Source organism: Capricornis sumatraensis, chromosome 6, assembly GCF_032405125.1.
Source record: "Capricornis sumatraensis isolate serow.1 chromosome 6, serow.2, whole genome shotgun sequence".
NCBI classification, from domain to species: domain Eukaryota; kingdom Metazoa; phylum Chordata; class Mammalia; order Artiodactyla; family Bovidae; genus Capricornis; species Capricornis sumatraensis.
Window position 1 is genome coordinate 60717468 of NC_091074.1, and position 17724 is coordinate 60735191.

Here is a 17724-nt window from a genome sequence, read left to right on the forward strand (position 1 = left end):
ATAATTCATCTTCCACAATGGGACTTTACTGAGCGAGAGAGCATTATTAATAATGATGCCAGGGCAACAGTGAGCAAACTGGGTGAACAAATTGGGAAACCGGGTCATTGCGCTTATGTCCATGCTAAGTTCTGGGAAAGGCACAATTTGGGCCGCCAAAGGTGGAGGTGGGCTGTGGAAGAAGACGTGCTCCAGGGTTTTTCTATCAGACAAGCCAGATGTTATGAGGGTGGAGAGCCAGAAGAATGATCTAGTAGGATGTCAAGTTGAAAGGGATTGAGAAGGGGACATAGTAGCTATGGCTTATGGAGGAGAGAGAGCCGACCTGTGTGTATGAGAGCATGTCTGGCAGGTGGGTGCGGGACGGACATGAAGCAGATGAAGGCAGTGAAATTCAGAAACCTGTGCAAAGGTGTCTCCTTCAAAGCTCATGATACCCAGGGCTCGACATGTCCCCGAAAGCTCTCCCGGAGATAGTTATCACTCTCAGACTATGGTGGAACCCTGGCCTCCACTACAGTTTAATTTTGAAGAGCATGTTAATGATATGTGATAGTGGAGTCTGTGAAGTTTCCAGGGTAAGGACAGGACCTCAGCAACACCTCTGAACAGCCAAAAGCGTTCTAAGCAGCTTCACTTTGGGCTGTGTAAACACACCCCGAGCCATGTGTTCGTGGCTTGGACTCCTTGCCTTTGTCAGCAGGCATGAGTCTTACTGATTTGTGGATGCCAAAAGCTTCTCTTTTTAAGAGTAAACTAGTTTGCAGCCTAATTTGTGTGTACGGTTAGAGAAACCAGCATCTGACTACAAATGGGAGGCCAAGGAAGGTTGCACGGGCTGGCACAGGGCTCAGCAAACGCTGTCTATAAAGAGAGTCCATGTTTTAGGCTCTGTGGGCCACATGGTCTGTGGCAGTTACTCCATTCTGCTGCTGCAAGACGCAAGTAGCTGCAGAGAGTCTGTCAACAAATTTGTATGGCCATGTTTCAAAAAGACGTTATTTATGGGGACTGAAATTTGATAGTTTTCTTATGTCATGAAATATTAAAAAAATTTTTTTTCAACCCAAAGCATGAAAACCGTTCTTGAAGGCCATGTGGAAACGGGTGGGGGTGCTCGATTTACCAACCCCTCCCTCCTCTAGAGGCCCATGGGTTCTAAACCATGCTGGTATTTTAAAAAACACATGAAGACTATAAAGAATTATTTTGCAAAGGATAGTACATACTCATATTTAATTTTAAGCCTGTGAGTGTGTTAAAGCAGATTATTTTTATAATGCATGTGAGAGAGATTCAGATAACTCAGTGTTACCAAAAAATGAATTTCTGAGGGGCTGCCTTCCACAGTGCCCTTAGCACTTAAAGTGCGACATCTTGAACTAAGTTCATGGCTTGAATCAAAGACAGCTACCAGAAATGTGAACATTGATCCTTAAGTTTCTCAGTTTGGAGGTCTTCAACATTCACTGAAGAAATGACTTTTTTAAAAGACCAAATTCACAGAAAACACAATGCCCATTTTGATAACTAAAATGAAATTGGTGTGAATTAGGAAACCTGGCTTCCTTTGGAGATGTTAGAATAAATGTGGACAAGAACCAAGTGGATGCTTAATTGACATGGTGTCACACTTGTGTCTGCGTTATGGCTATCTTAAGCAAGCTTAGGGTTTAAAAGGTGGCGTTTATGTGGGGCCAACTTTCCTAGGGACGGTTGAGTCCTGTGTATTTTAAACTTGAAGTGATCACCAAGGAGAAATCCACTCATAATGAACAGCGGACTGAAGTTACCTCAGTGGTCAACAGCAGTCAACAAAGAGACGAAATACCACTGTACCAAGGGTTAATGAAATATTGAAATGGAAGGTCCTACTTTCTTGCTAAGGTTCAACTAAAATCTTTGAGGCACATAATTGGCAAAATAGGAAAATACACATAATTCCATAAAACATGTTAAGAGTAAACAGATTCTCTTACTGTTTTTCCCCTTAGAAATTTAGAATGGCAGCAGGTAGTGCAAAGTGGAAACAGAGTACCATCAGTGCTGTCTCTTCCAGGTAGGTAGGTCTCAACAGAACCACGAAGCAGAAAAGCAGCCCCTTCGTCCAGATGTGGCCAACTAGGGCTTTTCTTTCAGCTTCAGATTAATACTTTGAAAAGAAAGGAAGAAAAAAAAAAATGAGCAACATGGAAAACTGAATAAGAAGCAGTAACGATTCAGGGAGCCTGTGCTTGTTGCTTTTTCCCTGAGGACTTATTGAAAATAATTCATGCACGTTTCTTATACTAGACCAATGTGGTAAAAACACAGTTTTCCCCGAGTTGCCAAGGCTTTCTCTAAAAGATGGAGTCTGTTTATTTTTGCCAAACTGTTTCTAGAAGCATTTTACACCCTTCAAAATGATCTAGAGGGCAAAAGACTCTTGTGCCGGCTCATTTTTAAATGGATTAAGGACATTATTGCATTTTGGAAATCCACCTTTCCTTTCTTGTAAATGACTGTTTCTTGAGAGGCAAATAAATGATCTGCCTGATATAAGGAGTATCTGACAAGTGCTAAATTATGACAGTGGTAAATAAGAAAACAATGGCAAAAAACCCTCCAGTATTTTCTTAAAAACATTTTTTTTTTCCAGGACTTTCCTGGTGGTCCAGTGGTTAAGACTCTGCGCTTCCAATGCAGGTGGCCAGGGTTCAATCTCCGGTCAGGGAACTAGATTCCACATGCTGCAATTAGGACCTGGCATAGTCAAGTAAATAAGAAAATCAAAGACAAAAGACCGGATACATTGAAAAGACATACAATACATTTTTTTTTCTCATTATAAAAGAAGCACATGTTTATTTTTTTATTTCTGAAAATTACAGAAAATGATGAAGAAAAATTTTAAAGTTACTTGTTGAGCCATCATCCAAATAAAACCACTGTTGACATTTTTTCATGCATAGCACCTTTGATGCTTCCTCACAGATAATATGTCTTGGAGTTTTAAAAACTGTATGTTACATTCATCAAAAGTACGTTTCTAACGTGAAAAGTTATAAACTTGCTACTATATGTACGACCCTGGAAACATGAGGCTAAATGAAACAAGCCAGTCCTAAAGCTCATGTGACTGCACTCATAGGAAAGGCTCAGAAGAGGCAGATATAGTCAGGAAGCAGGCTGGTGATTGTCAGGGACTTGGGGTGGGGGGAAGTGGGAGTGACAGAGTAATTTAGAAGTGAGGAAATGTTCTAAAATTGATTTTGGTGTTGCGCAACTCAGTGACGCTATTGAGCCATTGAACTGTGTAGTTTAAATGAGCAAATTTTATCTCAACAAAGCTGTTTTTAAAAAGCACAACTCAAAATCACATTGAGGTACTACCTCACACCCATGAACATGGCTATGATCTAAAAAAACGGAAAAAGTGCTGACAAAGATGCTGAGAAAAGGAAACCCTTGTGTACTGTTGTTAGGCATGTAAATTAGTGCAGCTATTAAGGGAAATAGTATGGAAGTTCCTCAAAAAGTTAAAAATAGAACTCCCATATAACCCAGCATTCCACTTCTCTAGATATATATTTAAAATAACTGAAAACAGGGACTTGAACAGATATTTTTACACCCATGTTCATGACAGCAATGTTCACAAAAGCTAGAAAGAGGAAGCCACCCAAGTGTCCACTGATGGATGAATGGATGGCAAAATTTGGTGTATACCTATAATGATAGGTTGCCATTTCCTCCTCCAGGATAATGAATATTATTCAGCCTTTAAAAGGAAGGAAACTAGAACATAGATGAACCTTGAGGACATTATGGCAAGTGAAATAAGCCAGCTGTAAAAAGACAAATATCATGTGATTCCACTAGAGCAAATTTATAGAGACAGACAGTAGAAGGGGTGGTGTACAGTGGGGTGGGAGTTGTGATTTAATGGGAATAGAATTTTAGTTTTGCAAGACCGAAAAGTTCTGGAGATTGGTTGCCCAACATGAATGTACTTAATATTACTGAATTGTACACTTGAAAATGGTTAAGATAGTACATTTTGTGTTAGCTGTATTTTATCATATTAAAAAAAAAAGAAAAGACAAGGAATACTAATAAGCCAAGTGCAAGCATTACCCTGGACCACCCATCCCTCCCACAGGTAGAGGCCACTTTGCTCCCGAATCACCTGTCATTTCCATGACAGCACATGCTGGGTTCTGCGTGCTTCTGAACAGTGTGTGTGCCATGTCCCTGGGTGTGAGGGACCTGCTTTCATCTCCAGGGTACATGTTGGGAACTTGTTGGTTCTGACTCCACTGTTTTCACTCTCACCCTCCAACATTTTCTAAAGCCAAAGGATTTGCCTGAAAAGGGCACAGCTACCTTAATGAGATGGATTCTTATAGCCTAAGAAAATCTTGTTTTTAAAGAATGTCTCCTGAGTTTGGTGACCAAAACAAAATGAAAGTTTTCTTTGTCTGGCAGTCTATTTCTGTTTTGTATATAAGTTCATTTGTATCATTTTTTTTAGACTTCATATATAAGTGTTGTCATGTGGTATTTGTCTGACTTAGTCTGATAATCTCTAGGTCAAGTAAAAAGAATCTGGATACACACACACACACACAGAATCACTGCTATTCACCTGACACAACATTGTAAATCAACTATACTTCAATTAAAAAAAAAAGATTAAAACAAAGGAAAGAGAATGTCTATTGAGTTTCCAAATATCTAGGGAATAAGCTGAAAATGTCTTTGGGCCACTTGTGTCTTTCTTCTACCTCTTGTGAACATATCACAGTTTTCTGACACCTACCAGAGAAATTGACCACAGCCAGTGGACACGCAGAGGAGGAAACGAAAGAAAAATGTTCTGCTTGAGTTGGGTAATTTGGGAAGTATGTGCGGATTTCACTTAGATCTGCCCTTCCTCTCTCTGGAGGGAGGAAGGCCTTACATTTATATGTTGCAAAGGTTACTGTGCTTGACTTGTGGAATCTGCAGCAAATGTTCATTCTCATAGTTCCGCAAATAAAGCTAACCCATCCACGGTACAGCAGTAAGGTATACTCCTTTGAGATACCCTCAGCAATTCTACCATTTCTTAGCCCTGGGGCCTTGGCCAGGCTACCTGTCTTTTTTAAGTCTCCATTTCTATATCTGTAAAATAGAACAGCTTGCTAAGGATATGTCTAAAATGTTTTCAATTGCACATAATGAACATACACTACATGTCTATTATTAGTAGCAGTAATATTAGTTGAGCAGTAGAGTAATAGTAGCAGTTCAGTGTCTCTCTGAAATGAAAAAACCATATCTCACTGCTTGATTACTCGCAATAATCTTCTGTCCTTTCGGAGTTTTCAGACCCAGTCATACTGACTATTAGGAGAGGCCAGGTTGTCATGGATATTAATCTCTTTTTTATGCCCTCAAGGATCTGACTTGTTTCCTTATCAACAGGGTTTTTACCATGAAGGTGTCTTCTTTTTATCCACTCTGACCCTTCAATCTTTTTCTAATGTGCTTTTCAAAAAAACAGGTCTTTCTTGTTTTTGCTTCAAAAATGTATTTCCCAGCTGCAGTTATTCCCGAAAGAATATGTTAAGTTTGACTGATGATCGGAATGTTATTGCAGTTTACATGGTGGTGGCTCAGTTTCTTTCATAGACCAAGAGAATATTTATTAAATCAAAATTTGGAGCACACTATCTGAAAAGTAGAATCTGGGTCAAAATACTTGAAATCGTCTTGAAAAGTTTAAAGTATACATGGTCACTTTGTTCACCATCAAGTGAAAGTGAAGTCGCTCAGTCGTGTTCGACTCTTAGCGACCCCATGGGTTGCAGCCTACCAGGCTCACCGTCCCTGGGGTTCTCCAGGCAAGAACACTGGAGTGGGTTGCCATTTCCTTCTCCAATGCATGAGAGTGAAAAGTGAAAGTGAAGTTGCTCAGTCATGTCCGACTCTTAGCGACCCCACAGACGGCAGCCCACCAGGCTCCTCCATCCATGGGATTCTCCAGGCAAGAGTGCTGGACTGTGTTGCCATTCCCTTCTCCTCACCATCAAGGCACCTCATAAAAATCTGAAAATAACAGACAATTTTGAAACACTTGATTTTTCATACTGACTTTTTTGTTAGCCTTTTAGGGTTTAATTTATCCCTTCAGTCTCTGGTACACAAATGCTGAGAGACTGAAATTTAATAATGGAGTTTATGGAAAGAGCAAGAAGATAGTCAAAAGTGGATGCTTTTTAAGTAAATGCAGGAAACCACCTGAAGATTACAAGACAGCAGTGGTCTCGTGGAGCTAATGAAGCTACGGACAATGCTATTAATCTCAGTCTCCTCACAGAGACCCACTTCTGGACCATGTACACTTTTTATGTAAGAATATAAAAAGTCATGTTGCAAGTTTTAGGAGATGAATGAAAAAGATAAAATCCAAACCTGAGTGTGAAGGAACCAAACATCTGTATTACTTTTCAAAATAGTATGCTTTTTGGAAAAAAACGTACTTTTAATCGGAATTCAAACATGAAAGGAGCATTCCTCACTGGGCAGACGGGCTTCACTTTCTATAACCTAATTTTCCAGTGAGACATAGTAACTTTTTGATAATTTTCTATAGGCTATTTTTGGCTCCTAATATGTGTTAAATGAGGTTTTTTTGTTCTTTGTGTTTTACAAAGTATCAGACAACATTGTTTAATGATAAACCTGTTTTCTATAGGAAGAGTGGGAGATGGACTTAACCTTCCCTTCTCTCTCTGAGGAAATGGGAGGCCGTGACAGCATCAGCACCCAGTACGTCTTATTCTTGCCCTAACTGAGCTCCTTGGAAGAGTCTTTGCCCGTTTTTCAGCGTATCCATTTAATACTAGCTATAGAAGGTGTAAAATGCTTCCACTCAGAAACTAGAAGGTAAATGAAGCCTCTTAGTCTGATACTAAATAAAGCCAGAAATCCAGAGCAGGAAGTCAGCAGGAAACAAAGTCTTGGCCACTCTGGCCCCTCATCCCAGATCTCAGCCTCCACACTGTGATCATGTGCCTGGTAAGAAAGAGCTTAGGAAAGAGAGGGCTGATGAAAGGGGAAGCAGAGAGACTAATATTTTCTAAGAAATGGCAAGTAACATAAACAATTTGCAACATATCCCCTCCACCCCCATCCCCATGCCCATGCCCAGCCCCGGAATGAAGCCCAACCAGAAGCGGAGTTTTGCCCTCTTCCCAGCCCAGACAGCCTAATGTACAGATGGCGAGCAAAACAGACAAGGCAGGCAGAGGAGTGGGTAAGCCCGCAGATGTAGCAGCTGCATGTAGGTCAGTGAGGGGACCTTCTGCCCACGCAGCTCGTTAGCTGTAGGTGCAGGACTCTGCTCTAGGGGGCGCTGCTTTGCTGAGAAAGGGATGATTTGAAAAAAAAAAAAACCTTTTTTTAGATGGACTATGGTATTTTTGTTTTGTGGAATTTTCACGTGGCAGTTTGCTCGAAGCAATTGCTGTCTTCATCTCGAAAAGGTGGGACCAGTGAAACGTTCAGAAAAGTAGCTGTGCGATTTCAAAGGTCTCCTTTACGGCTTTTGTTCTTTGTCAGTAAAGACCTTCCCTTGAGTTTTTGTGCATAAACTTCCTTATAAGGTCACCACGGCAACTCCAGAGCCAGTGCACCGGGATTTTCCAGTTTCCCTTCAGACCTCCTCCAGGGAAAAGAGAACAAAAGGTGAGAATAGCGGATATATTTAAATACGGGTCTTTGCCCCTCCTTCTGGATTCCTGTGAAGGAGGACAATATTAAATTCTCCACAACTCACACCCAATTAAGAGCCCCTGATTGGATGGCCAAGTTCTCTCTGAGAACATGATGGTGACCACAGCTTATTCCTTGAAACTGACCGGACAGCAGTGAACTCATTTGTCTTAGGTGTTAATTTTGTCCTCCCTGGTTAGATCAGAGGTTGAACACCCATTCCAGCACCAAGGCCACCTGTCTCTGATTTTAAAACCACAACCGCTGGGTCTGGAACTGCACTGCAAAGGCTCTGGTCCCAGCTCCAGGGCATTCTTCGAGCTGAACAGCGTTGGATTGGTCAGCTTATCTCTCTATGCTGCTCTTTCCTTATCTGTACAATGTACTTCCTTGGCTTATTCTGAGGATAAAAATGAGACAGGGTGGGTGCAGCTTTTTACTTAGAACTTGGCACATGGTAAACACATGCTCAATTTTTATTTCTCACAGGATGAGACTAGATGGACAAGATCATTTCTAAAGTTCCATCTAGGCTCAGCTGCCTCTTGAATTTTCTAAATAAGGATGTTTTTTCTCCCACCCATCAAAATAATAATTTCAAATGGAAGTCCCTACTTTCACTAATTAAAACATGGATGATGTAATTCAGAAAACAGTTGGATTCTTCTTGCCCAAACACTTTTACATCTGGCTCTAATATTCATTTTCTCCTCATTTTGGGGCTGGAAAAATAGAACACCGAGTAAAAAGTTGGGTTTTCCTTAAGACATCTAATGGTGATCATGAATGAGATGGTGTTAAGCTGACACATTTCTCTTTAGGTTTGTAATTTCAGACATAGAGAACGTGAAAGCTGAACATCTAAACGGTGTTTACCCAATCCTCAATGTATTTTTGTCTTTCAGAGCCCAGCCATACAATACAATGAGTAACCACATAATTGTTAATTGATGGTGAATTCTTACTCCTTCTCCATAGAAGACATTTCTGGATCATTGTAAAGGCAGCTAGTTCTGAGTGCAAGGGGAAAAAAAAGGAAGCAAGTAAACATTCTCTCTACTGTTACCACTTTATAAACAGGACAGATTTGAACTTTTTAAACTGGTTAGACAACAGAGGATGAGATGGTTGGATGGCATCACCAACTCCATGGACCTGAGTTTGAGCAAGTTCCGAGAGTTGGTGATGGACAGGGAAGCCTGGCGTGTTGCAGTCCACGGGGTTGGAAAGAATCAGACATGACTGAGTGATGGAACTGAACTGAAACTGATTAGTCTGGCCCCATTGCTACTACTGAACACATCTAATCTGCACCTGAACAGACGATGAGACTAAGCTCTGATTCCTTTACCATCAGTTTTGCATTACAGTAATTGCTCCTGATTCAGAAACATAAAGGGAAGACTGAAAACTCCCAAGATCTCCATGTCGCTTCTATCCTTGTTATTTTCTTCCCGACTTTTAAATCTATCGTGTTCAGTAAACAGAATAATACAAATTTTTATTTGTAACCCACATAATATTTTATGCACAAAGGGGAATCTCTCTAATTTTATTCATGTATGAACCCAGTTAACTTTCAGTTTTCACAACAATAAAGATTTTCCAAGACACTAAAAGGGAAAACGCCAGTGTCAGCTTTCCTTGGTATTGTCACAAAAAATACCTCACAGCTCAGCTGTGTTCATGTCAAACAAGCCAGTCCTGACATTAACCGAAACTGATCATGTCCAGAAAGAAACATGTAACCATAAAATAAGGAGAGTTTTATTACTGTGTATGAACATGTTTATGCTTTTTTGTGTAATATTAAGCTGCTTTTGATATTCTGTGAGAGTCTTCTGTTAGCAAATTTCAAATTTGCTTTATATTAATTTCCAATTATACTTAACACTTCAACTTTTTACTTTTCCCCCTTTGGTAAATATTTTATTTTCAGCAAACAAACATTATTTTAAGAGATTCTGCACTGCCTTGGTGGCTCAGACAGTAAAGAGTTCACCTGTAATGCAGGAGACCTGGGTTTGATCCCTGGGTTGGGAAGATCCCCTGGAGGAGGGCATGGCAACCCACTCCAGTATTCTTGCCTGGAGAATCCCCATGGACAGAGGAGCCTGGTGGGCTACAGTCCATGGGGCACAAAGAGTTGGACAGGACTGAAAGACTGTAAGCACAGCACAGCACAGCATAGCGCTCCTTTTTATATGTGAGAGCTCCTTCTGTAATGTGATAATTTCACAAGCAAAGGTTTCTGTCTACACATAAGAGGTGTGGTTATTAACATTAGGTATTTTGCAAATGGCAGAAGGCTAGTTCCTTGAGAAACCAGAGGCTTTCCCCCCTCACTCCCTACCCTTCTCGCTGGTGGTGCTATTTTTATAGAAGACAGTTGGCAACTCTAGTGAACAGGGACAGTCAGGCAAGCATTGACAGTGTGCTAGAAAAACCTAGTAAAGCTGAAATGGAATCAAGAAAAGGCAGGCAGTCTTTTAAACCTAGCATTTCTGCTTTTTAACTTTGCATAACCCTAACCCACTCCAGTACTCTTGCCTGGAAAATCCCATGGGCGGAGGAGCCTGGTAGGCTGCAGTCCATGGGGTCGCTCAGAGTCGGATACGACTGAGTGACTTCACTTTCACTTTTCACTTTCATGCATTGGAGAGGGAAATGGCAATCCTCTCCAGTGTTCTTGCCTGGAGAATCCCAGGGACGGGGGAGCCTGGTGGGCTGCCGTCTATGGGGTCGCACAGAGTCGGACACGACTGAAGCGACTTAGCAGCAGCAGCAGCAATCCTTCCAAAGCAAAGAACAATTTAGAGTTCATGTACTACTGTCACTCCAGAGGCAACAGATAGATTCCTCACCATCTGCAAAATAAGAATGGCTCTCTATGTACAATTTATCCTCTTAAAAATATTTTCTTTCCTGTTCAGAACTTAAGGTTTAAAGAAAAAATAAGACTGGCTGAGGGAATCTCCTTCTGAAAGTCAGTTAGAGGTGAAGGTGGTACATGTGTGTATATGGGAAGAGAGTAAAAGTTTAAAAACACTAATAGGACTAAAGCCAAACACTGAACAGATAGGCTTTGTTCCCTGACAGGGAACAGCCTGAAGCTTTCTAGTTAAGGTCACGTGGAAAGTCAGGGGGCATCTGTTCATAAAAGGAACCTGTAACCATAGATATGCAGTGATTATGTTTTCTGAACTGCACGTCATCATCTAGTGTCTGTCCAAGGATTGGGGGACCACTTCAGAGGCTCAGAGGTAGTTAAGAAGATATAGTTAGCATGCAGAAGTGGTAGGATTCTGTGGGGTCAACAGTAAAATTCCTTCTCCCTCCACATTCTCGGTTCCTCATAGCTATAATGTCACCATCAGAAGAGGTAAAATTAATGGGGAATTCAGACACATGGCTTACCCTTTGAATTCAAAGCAAGAGCATAGACTTCTGAGGACAAATCTGATTATTTTTATTCAGCCATTTACTTTAAGGCAGTGACTCTCCAAGCAAGGTCCTGAGACTGGCAATATTGGCATTGCTGGGAACTTGTTAGCAATACAGATTCTCATGCCTGCTGATCAGAAACTTTGGGAGTGGGGCCCAGGACACTGTAGGTGATTCTGGTGTGCTGTTAAGTTTGAGAAGCACTGCGCCTCAGCAGTGATCTTAGTCTTATGCACATTCACCAATTGATGAAGCAGAAATTTATTGAGCATCTACTATGTCCTAGGCATGAGCTTGCTGCTTCCTTTAGGAAGGCGATCAAGACATCTCAAGACCAGCCAAGATCATTTAGATCTTTGGGGAGAGTGTCTGTGGACGTAGATAAGTGAACAAATGAAGAATTTGAGAGGAAAAAGAAAGCTACACAACTAAGCCAAAAGTGATAAACGTTCTCTTATGGTAGCTAAGCAGGCAGAGTAGAAATATAGAGGGAAGGTATCTATTGAAGGAGGCAAGATTTTAGGGCAATAATGAGAGCACATGACTATGACTCCATAGTGGGTTTGGCTGGAAAATGATTGATGTTCCCATTCCCTCCCTATATTAACAGCTTCTTAATTTAATAAATCTGTTATCCTAAAAAAAAAAAAAGAATTTGAAAGGGAAACTAATTGCTCACTCTCTCTTTGGGGAATCTCATGACAGTGCAATTTGAGCACAGATAAATGCTAACAGGGTACACTGGACCACTATACACTATAGGCACATTTAACGGTAATCTACACTAATGCTAAGCTTTCTACCGCAAAAACCTTTCCTTGAATTTTTAACCCCAAAGATCCATGCTATAGGTAAATAATTTTACAGATTACCTGCTACAAAAATGTAGGGGAAAATATTTTAATGGATTGTTTTCATGACGAACTGGCATTTATACCTATATAGGAAAAACTTCACTAACTTAGATCTTACTTATTCAGAATTTGTAGCTATTTAGACATTGTCCAGGCTTTCTGCTTTTGCAATATCTATTAAAATAGGAACAAGTTATAAGAATTAACAGTGTAAGCAACTTTTGCAATGAAGAAGCTTGATGCAGCAAATATTCTTATATTTAACAGTGTCAGAAAAATTATTTGTGAACTGGAAATAAAATTACTGGATGTTTTTTAGAAGCACTGTTGAGTTGACTTTCTATTGATCTTACAGCTCTGCAGAGGCAGATATTAACTTGCAGATTTTTACTGAGCAGAGATGCAATAGTTTCTGTCCAGTGGAAAAATCACCCTGAGGTACAGTTTATTGCCCTGTTGAACATTAATCAGTTTTGTATCTAAACCAACATTTTTATCCTAATGTTCCTTTATAAATTGCTTATAGATATCTAGCTTTTCAAATACTCTTTGAACTGGTTTTAACAGCTTACTGGTTCCCTGATTAAATAATTAGTTGAATCAAATCATTGGCATGTATTCATTTTATATTTGCATTAAAGTTACGATTTTGCTATTTTGAAAACTATAATAACAGTGAGCAACATTTTTTGTACTCATGCAAATAAGTCAGAAGCTGTTAGTTAAGCTATATTTCCCAGTCACTGAAGAGGAGTTTTTTAAAAAATCTTGGAAATTCAGGAATTTGGCTCTACAGAAGTATTTCAAGTTGCTACCATTTTTCTGCATTAGTATGAGTTAGTGAGGTTTTATTGCCTCAATGTATGCAAGTGATCATCTGGCTGTTACACTATTCATGGCACTGCCTGTGATGTGTTTCTTTTGCTGTGGTGCCTAAAATTGCATATATATATATATATATATATATATATTTAAAATGTTTAACGGTAACAAGATAACCACGATCATTAGGGGGACAAACAGATTGTAGTACAAATAAGAGAAATTACATCTATCATGGAACAAAGGAAACTTTTAAAGGGCAGCACTATTATCAGGATGCAAGAATAAAACACCAGGCATGCAGGTTCTCCCAATTCATTCCTGAAATGCAAGCCAACATCACTGCCAGCTGCTGAATGGAAACCAAGTCTTACTTAGCTGCTTCAGATGCTTCCCTCAGATCTTCATCCAGTCTGCATGAGCAAAAATTATCAGTGTAGAAAAGAAACAAGAAGCAAGCAGAGCGTGAGAGTCACAAAAAAGAAGTCAAAGCAGAGCCAAACGAAAGTGGAGCGTATGTGCTTTTAAAAACCAACCTTTGGAGCACTAAGACACATGCCTTCAATTACATATGGTGTTTTAGGAACTCCCAAGTCTGTGTTTATGTACGTTTCCTTTGCAAAGTCCTTCATAAAGGGAGATAAAAAACTTGCAAGGAGACTGGAAGCATGCTGGCTGAAATAAAGCTGAAAACAGCCACAGCAGTTGTCAGGGCTAGTTAAAATTAGCTTGCAGCCTGGGCCAAGTCTGGGATGTATCTGGTTTAGTAGGTTTCAGTTGCAAATTAGGTTGACCTCAACAGCTTTAGACACACGACAAAGACTGGAAATGATATACTACAAGGGACTGATACCAGGACCTCTTCCTCTGGTAGCCTGTTGAGGTCACCCACAAGTAAGACACTGGTGTACACACACACAAAGGATCCAGCGTGAACTGTAGATCAGGAGATGTTTACCTCACACTTCTCTTATAAGATCTTTCTTCATCGTACCTTACAGGATAAAAAAACGAATGCAATGAGAAAAACGAGTGGACAGATGGAAAAAATGACAGGACAGTCAAAACATGAGAGGAGAAGTCTACCCAAATAATAGTCAAATTGCCTTTGGGGAGGAAACCTATTTATAATCGATACAATCAATTATTTTGAATTTATAATTGTATACAGCTGATCCTCATGATTTGCAGATTGCGTGTTCACAAATTCACCTCCTTGCTAAACCACAGTTGCAACCTCCTCAGCAATACTTTGGCACTTTCATGATCACTTGTGGACTTTAACAGAGTGCCCAGAAGTTTCAGTCACCTGAGGTGTGGGTTCCCAGCTGAGGCGGAGCCCAGCGGGGCTCTGCCTTCTCGTCTCAGCTCTCATGCTGCAAACAAATGGCCTTTTACAGTCTGTGTCATGCCATGTTTATTTTTATTTTGTGCTTTTTTGCTGGTGATCTCTTTATTTAAGAATGTTCCCCAAACATTATGCTTAAGTACCATCTAGTATTCCTGAGCACAAGATGGCTGTGATGGGCCTTAGGGAGGTATGTGTGTGTTAGATAAGCTTTGTTCAGGCACAAGTTATAGTGTTGTTGGCCCTGAGTTCAATGTCAGTGAATCAACAATACAGATCAAGTAAGGTACCTTTAAACAGAATTGGACATAAATCCAGGTTGTATGTTAATTGGCAAATGAGAATGCCGTGAACAAGCACTCACAGAAACTTAGCCTTGTGTTCCCCCTGGAAACAATGGTTCAGTATGTTATTCAGATCTGTAGGAACATCACTGCCACAAATAACAAGAACTGACTGTAGTCAGTGATTATAAATCTGATTTCAGATTGGGCTCAATTTTCTTTCCTTTAAGCCCTTTGATGCACTCTATCCCAGCTGAATATTGGCCTTGGGATTGGATGAGATCCTGGTCTTGTGTAATGGGAAAGAGTTATGGTTTGTTACCAGTTTGAAAATGGCATAATATGAAAATGAGCCAACAAGGGTCAGTTACAGAAATGAGAGAAAGGACAGCCAGAGGAGATGGATTACGAAAGACAGGACACATGGGGAGGATATGCACGGTTGTAAGTTTCTTCCTCCAGAAGAAAATCTTTCCAAATAGAACCTTCCTTTGGAAGAAACTTTTCCCAAATAGAAAACCTGACTTGTAGATGAATGAAAAGCACCTCAGGCAAGTTTAACTTCTCAACCGAACTTCCCTGTGTCAACAGTGAGTTTGGATGGACTGGTGCTGAAGCTGAAACTCCAATACTTTGGCCAGCTCGTGCGAAGAGTTGACTCATTGGAAAAGACCCTGATGCTGGGAGGGATTGGGGGCAGGAGGAGAAGGGGACAACAGGATGAGATGGCTAGATGGCATCACTGACTCGATGCACATGAGTTTGGGTAAACTCTGGGAGTTGGTGATAGACAAGGAGGCCTGACATGCTGTGATTCATGGGGTCGCCAAGAGTCAGCACGACTGAGTGACTGAACTGAACTGAAAAGCAACACAATTACAATAAATAACATTCTGGCTTGTCAACTTTGTGCCAGGTGGCTCCTCAGTGCTTAATGTTCATGGTTCTCATTCTGTTCTCAGGACCTTGCCATGAATTAATTGCTCCCTGTTTTCTCATTTTACAGATGCTGAGGCTGAGACTCGGAGAGTTCTAAATAGGATTCCTGAAGTCTCAGAGAGGCAAGCTGGGGAGAACATTCAAATCTAATGCTGATCCTCCAAAGCACATTCTCTTCTCTTGTTCCCAGGGCCACACTAGGGGGAAGCATATTCACTTAGAAAGTGGCCAGTGCTTATTTCCACTTGAAGATGGAATATCCTTGTCATCTTTTGCATAAGAGGAGGCGGGTACGCTAGTAATTTTTTTGGAGATGGGGTGCCTTTTTTTTGAGGCAGCAGGCCAGAGCTGTGAGTTGTGCTAGTCTGGGGACTCTATGAAGCCAGTGAGGATTACATCCACCATTAGGAGCTTATGCATGCTCAGCTTGATTCAGCTAAGCCAACTGGCAGTTCTCAACCCAATCTGTATCTTCTGTTCATACCTGATATTGGGATGCAGGAAAACCAAACTGCAGCTACTTCTGAGCGTTGACTCAGAAGGATATGGGTATTTATTTAGATGAATATTTTATTTATCTAAATATACCCCTTATATTTATCTAAATATACCCATTATTTAGATGGGTATTTTACAAGAGGTAAAGAAATCTGGAAATTTTGGTTCCAGGCTCACCTGGATTTAAATTCTAGTTCCATCTCTTCCTTGTTCCTGCTTCTACTTTGCATAAGTAAATGACATTTCTTATGTGTAAACAGGGTGTTTACTGTGAGGATTAAATAACGCATATAATTAGAGCACTTCTTGTACCCAGAACAGGAGACACACATTAAATGGGAGTCTTTTCCTTCCAGTTTCTGTGCCTTTTTTAAGTGAGGGGACTCTCTTTTGGAAGCCCGAATTGGGAGGTCCATTCTGCTCTCCATCTTATTGAGGAAGATAGGGTATCCTTGACTGTTTTCTCTGAGTTGATGGTTACCTTCCTCCCACTTTTAATCACACAGAAAGCCAGTAAATTAGACATAGTGAAAGAAAAACATGATCGACAGTAAACGATAGTTCTTTGCAACAATTAACCAGTTAGGAGGGTTCATTTTCCAGCATCACATTTTTAAGCCCCAGCTCCAAGCAGTTGACTTTTTATTTTTACTATTTTTGCAGCATAATCCTACAACTTTAAGTATCCATGCTTTCTACCTACAGGCTTTATTTACCAGGTACTGAGTAAGGAAGTCATTCCTGACTGCACCACCCACCACTCTGCTTTATCTTTCACCTGGAGGCAACCATGAAGAAATCAGAGAAAGGGGCAAGTTTTTTCTCTTTCCCTTGGGTCAAGCAGATAAATTACTTTATATAAGGCAATGAAGAAATCCAGGCTATGTACAAAATCTACCTTTTGTGTGGCATGCAAGACAGAGGTAACAAATACACTGATTAGTGTTAAATGTATGCTTTCCCCCAAATGGTAGTAAATTAAAGGTGAAAGTGAGCAAATCTCAATAACACCATAGAAGATCATGAAAGTAGATCTGCAAGAACAGAACAGTTATCTCTAGGTTATAAGAAAATAAATATATTTATTGGAGAATATTTATTATTTGTTTTAAATGTAAAACAAAAGATAAGCCAGTTCCCCTTATTCCAGGAGTGAGTTATTTTCTCATCTCCTTCTCCAGACAGGCAGTATTTCTTACCAAATCTTCAAAACCATCAGGACTTACTTGATGATGCTCTCTGGAATATGGATGCAATCCATTGGGATCAGTCCACTGAGTTCTGCTAAACTACTGACGTATTTAATTTTACTACTGAATTTGGAACTTGAAAAAAGAAAAGAAAAAAGATTTCAGTCACTCCTTCATCCCTCAGACTTCTGCCTCTTCTTGAAAATCCTTATCACCTTGCCCCCAGCACTCTTACTTAGAAGAATAGCTATACTATTTGAATAGTTACTATGTGCCAGACTCTGTTCTAATTGGTTAATATATATTAACTGTTGGGACTTTCCTGGTGGTTCAGATGGTAAAGAATCTGCCTGCAATATAGGAAACCTGGGTTCATTCGCTGAATTGGGAAGATTCCCCTGGAGAAGGGAATGGCTACCCACTCCAGTATTCTTGCCTGGAGAATCACATGGACAGAGGAGCCTGGCAGGCTACAGTTCATGGAGTCACAAAGAGTCATACACAACTGAGTGACTAACACACACACATATTAACTCATTTTCTGTGATAGCCTAATGAGGTAGGTACTATTATTATTCTCTTTTTAAAGATAGGGAAATTTAGAC

The 17724-nt window shown here is 40.3% G+C and overlaps 1 protein-coding gene across 1 annotated transcript in view; it reads right to left on the minus strand.

Moving 5' to 3' along the window:
* Positions 1-8701: 8701 nt before the first annotated feature.
* Positions 8702-17724, minus strand: part of PRUNE2 (prune homolog 2 with BCH domain) — a 231883-nt gene continuing 222860 nt past the window's right edge. Inside the window, exons 16-18 of the mRNA XM_068973591.1 lie at positions 17156-17254; positions 13235-13273; positions 8702-8753 (exon numbers count right to left, since the gene is read on the minus strand). Of these exons, the coding sequence (XP_068829692.1) occupies positions 8702-8753; positions 13235-13273; positions 17156-17254 (190 nt within the window). The remainder of the gene's footprint in view (positions 8754-13234; positions 13274-17155; positions 17255-17724) is intronic.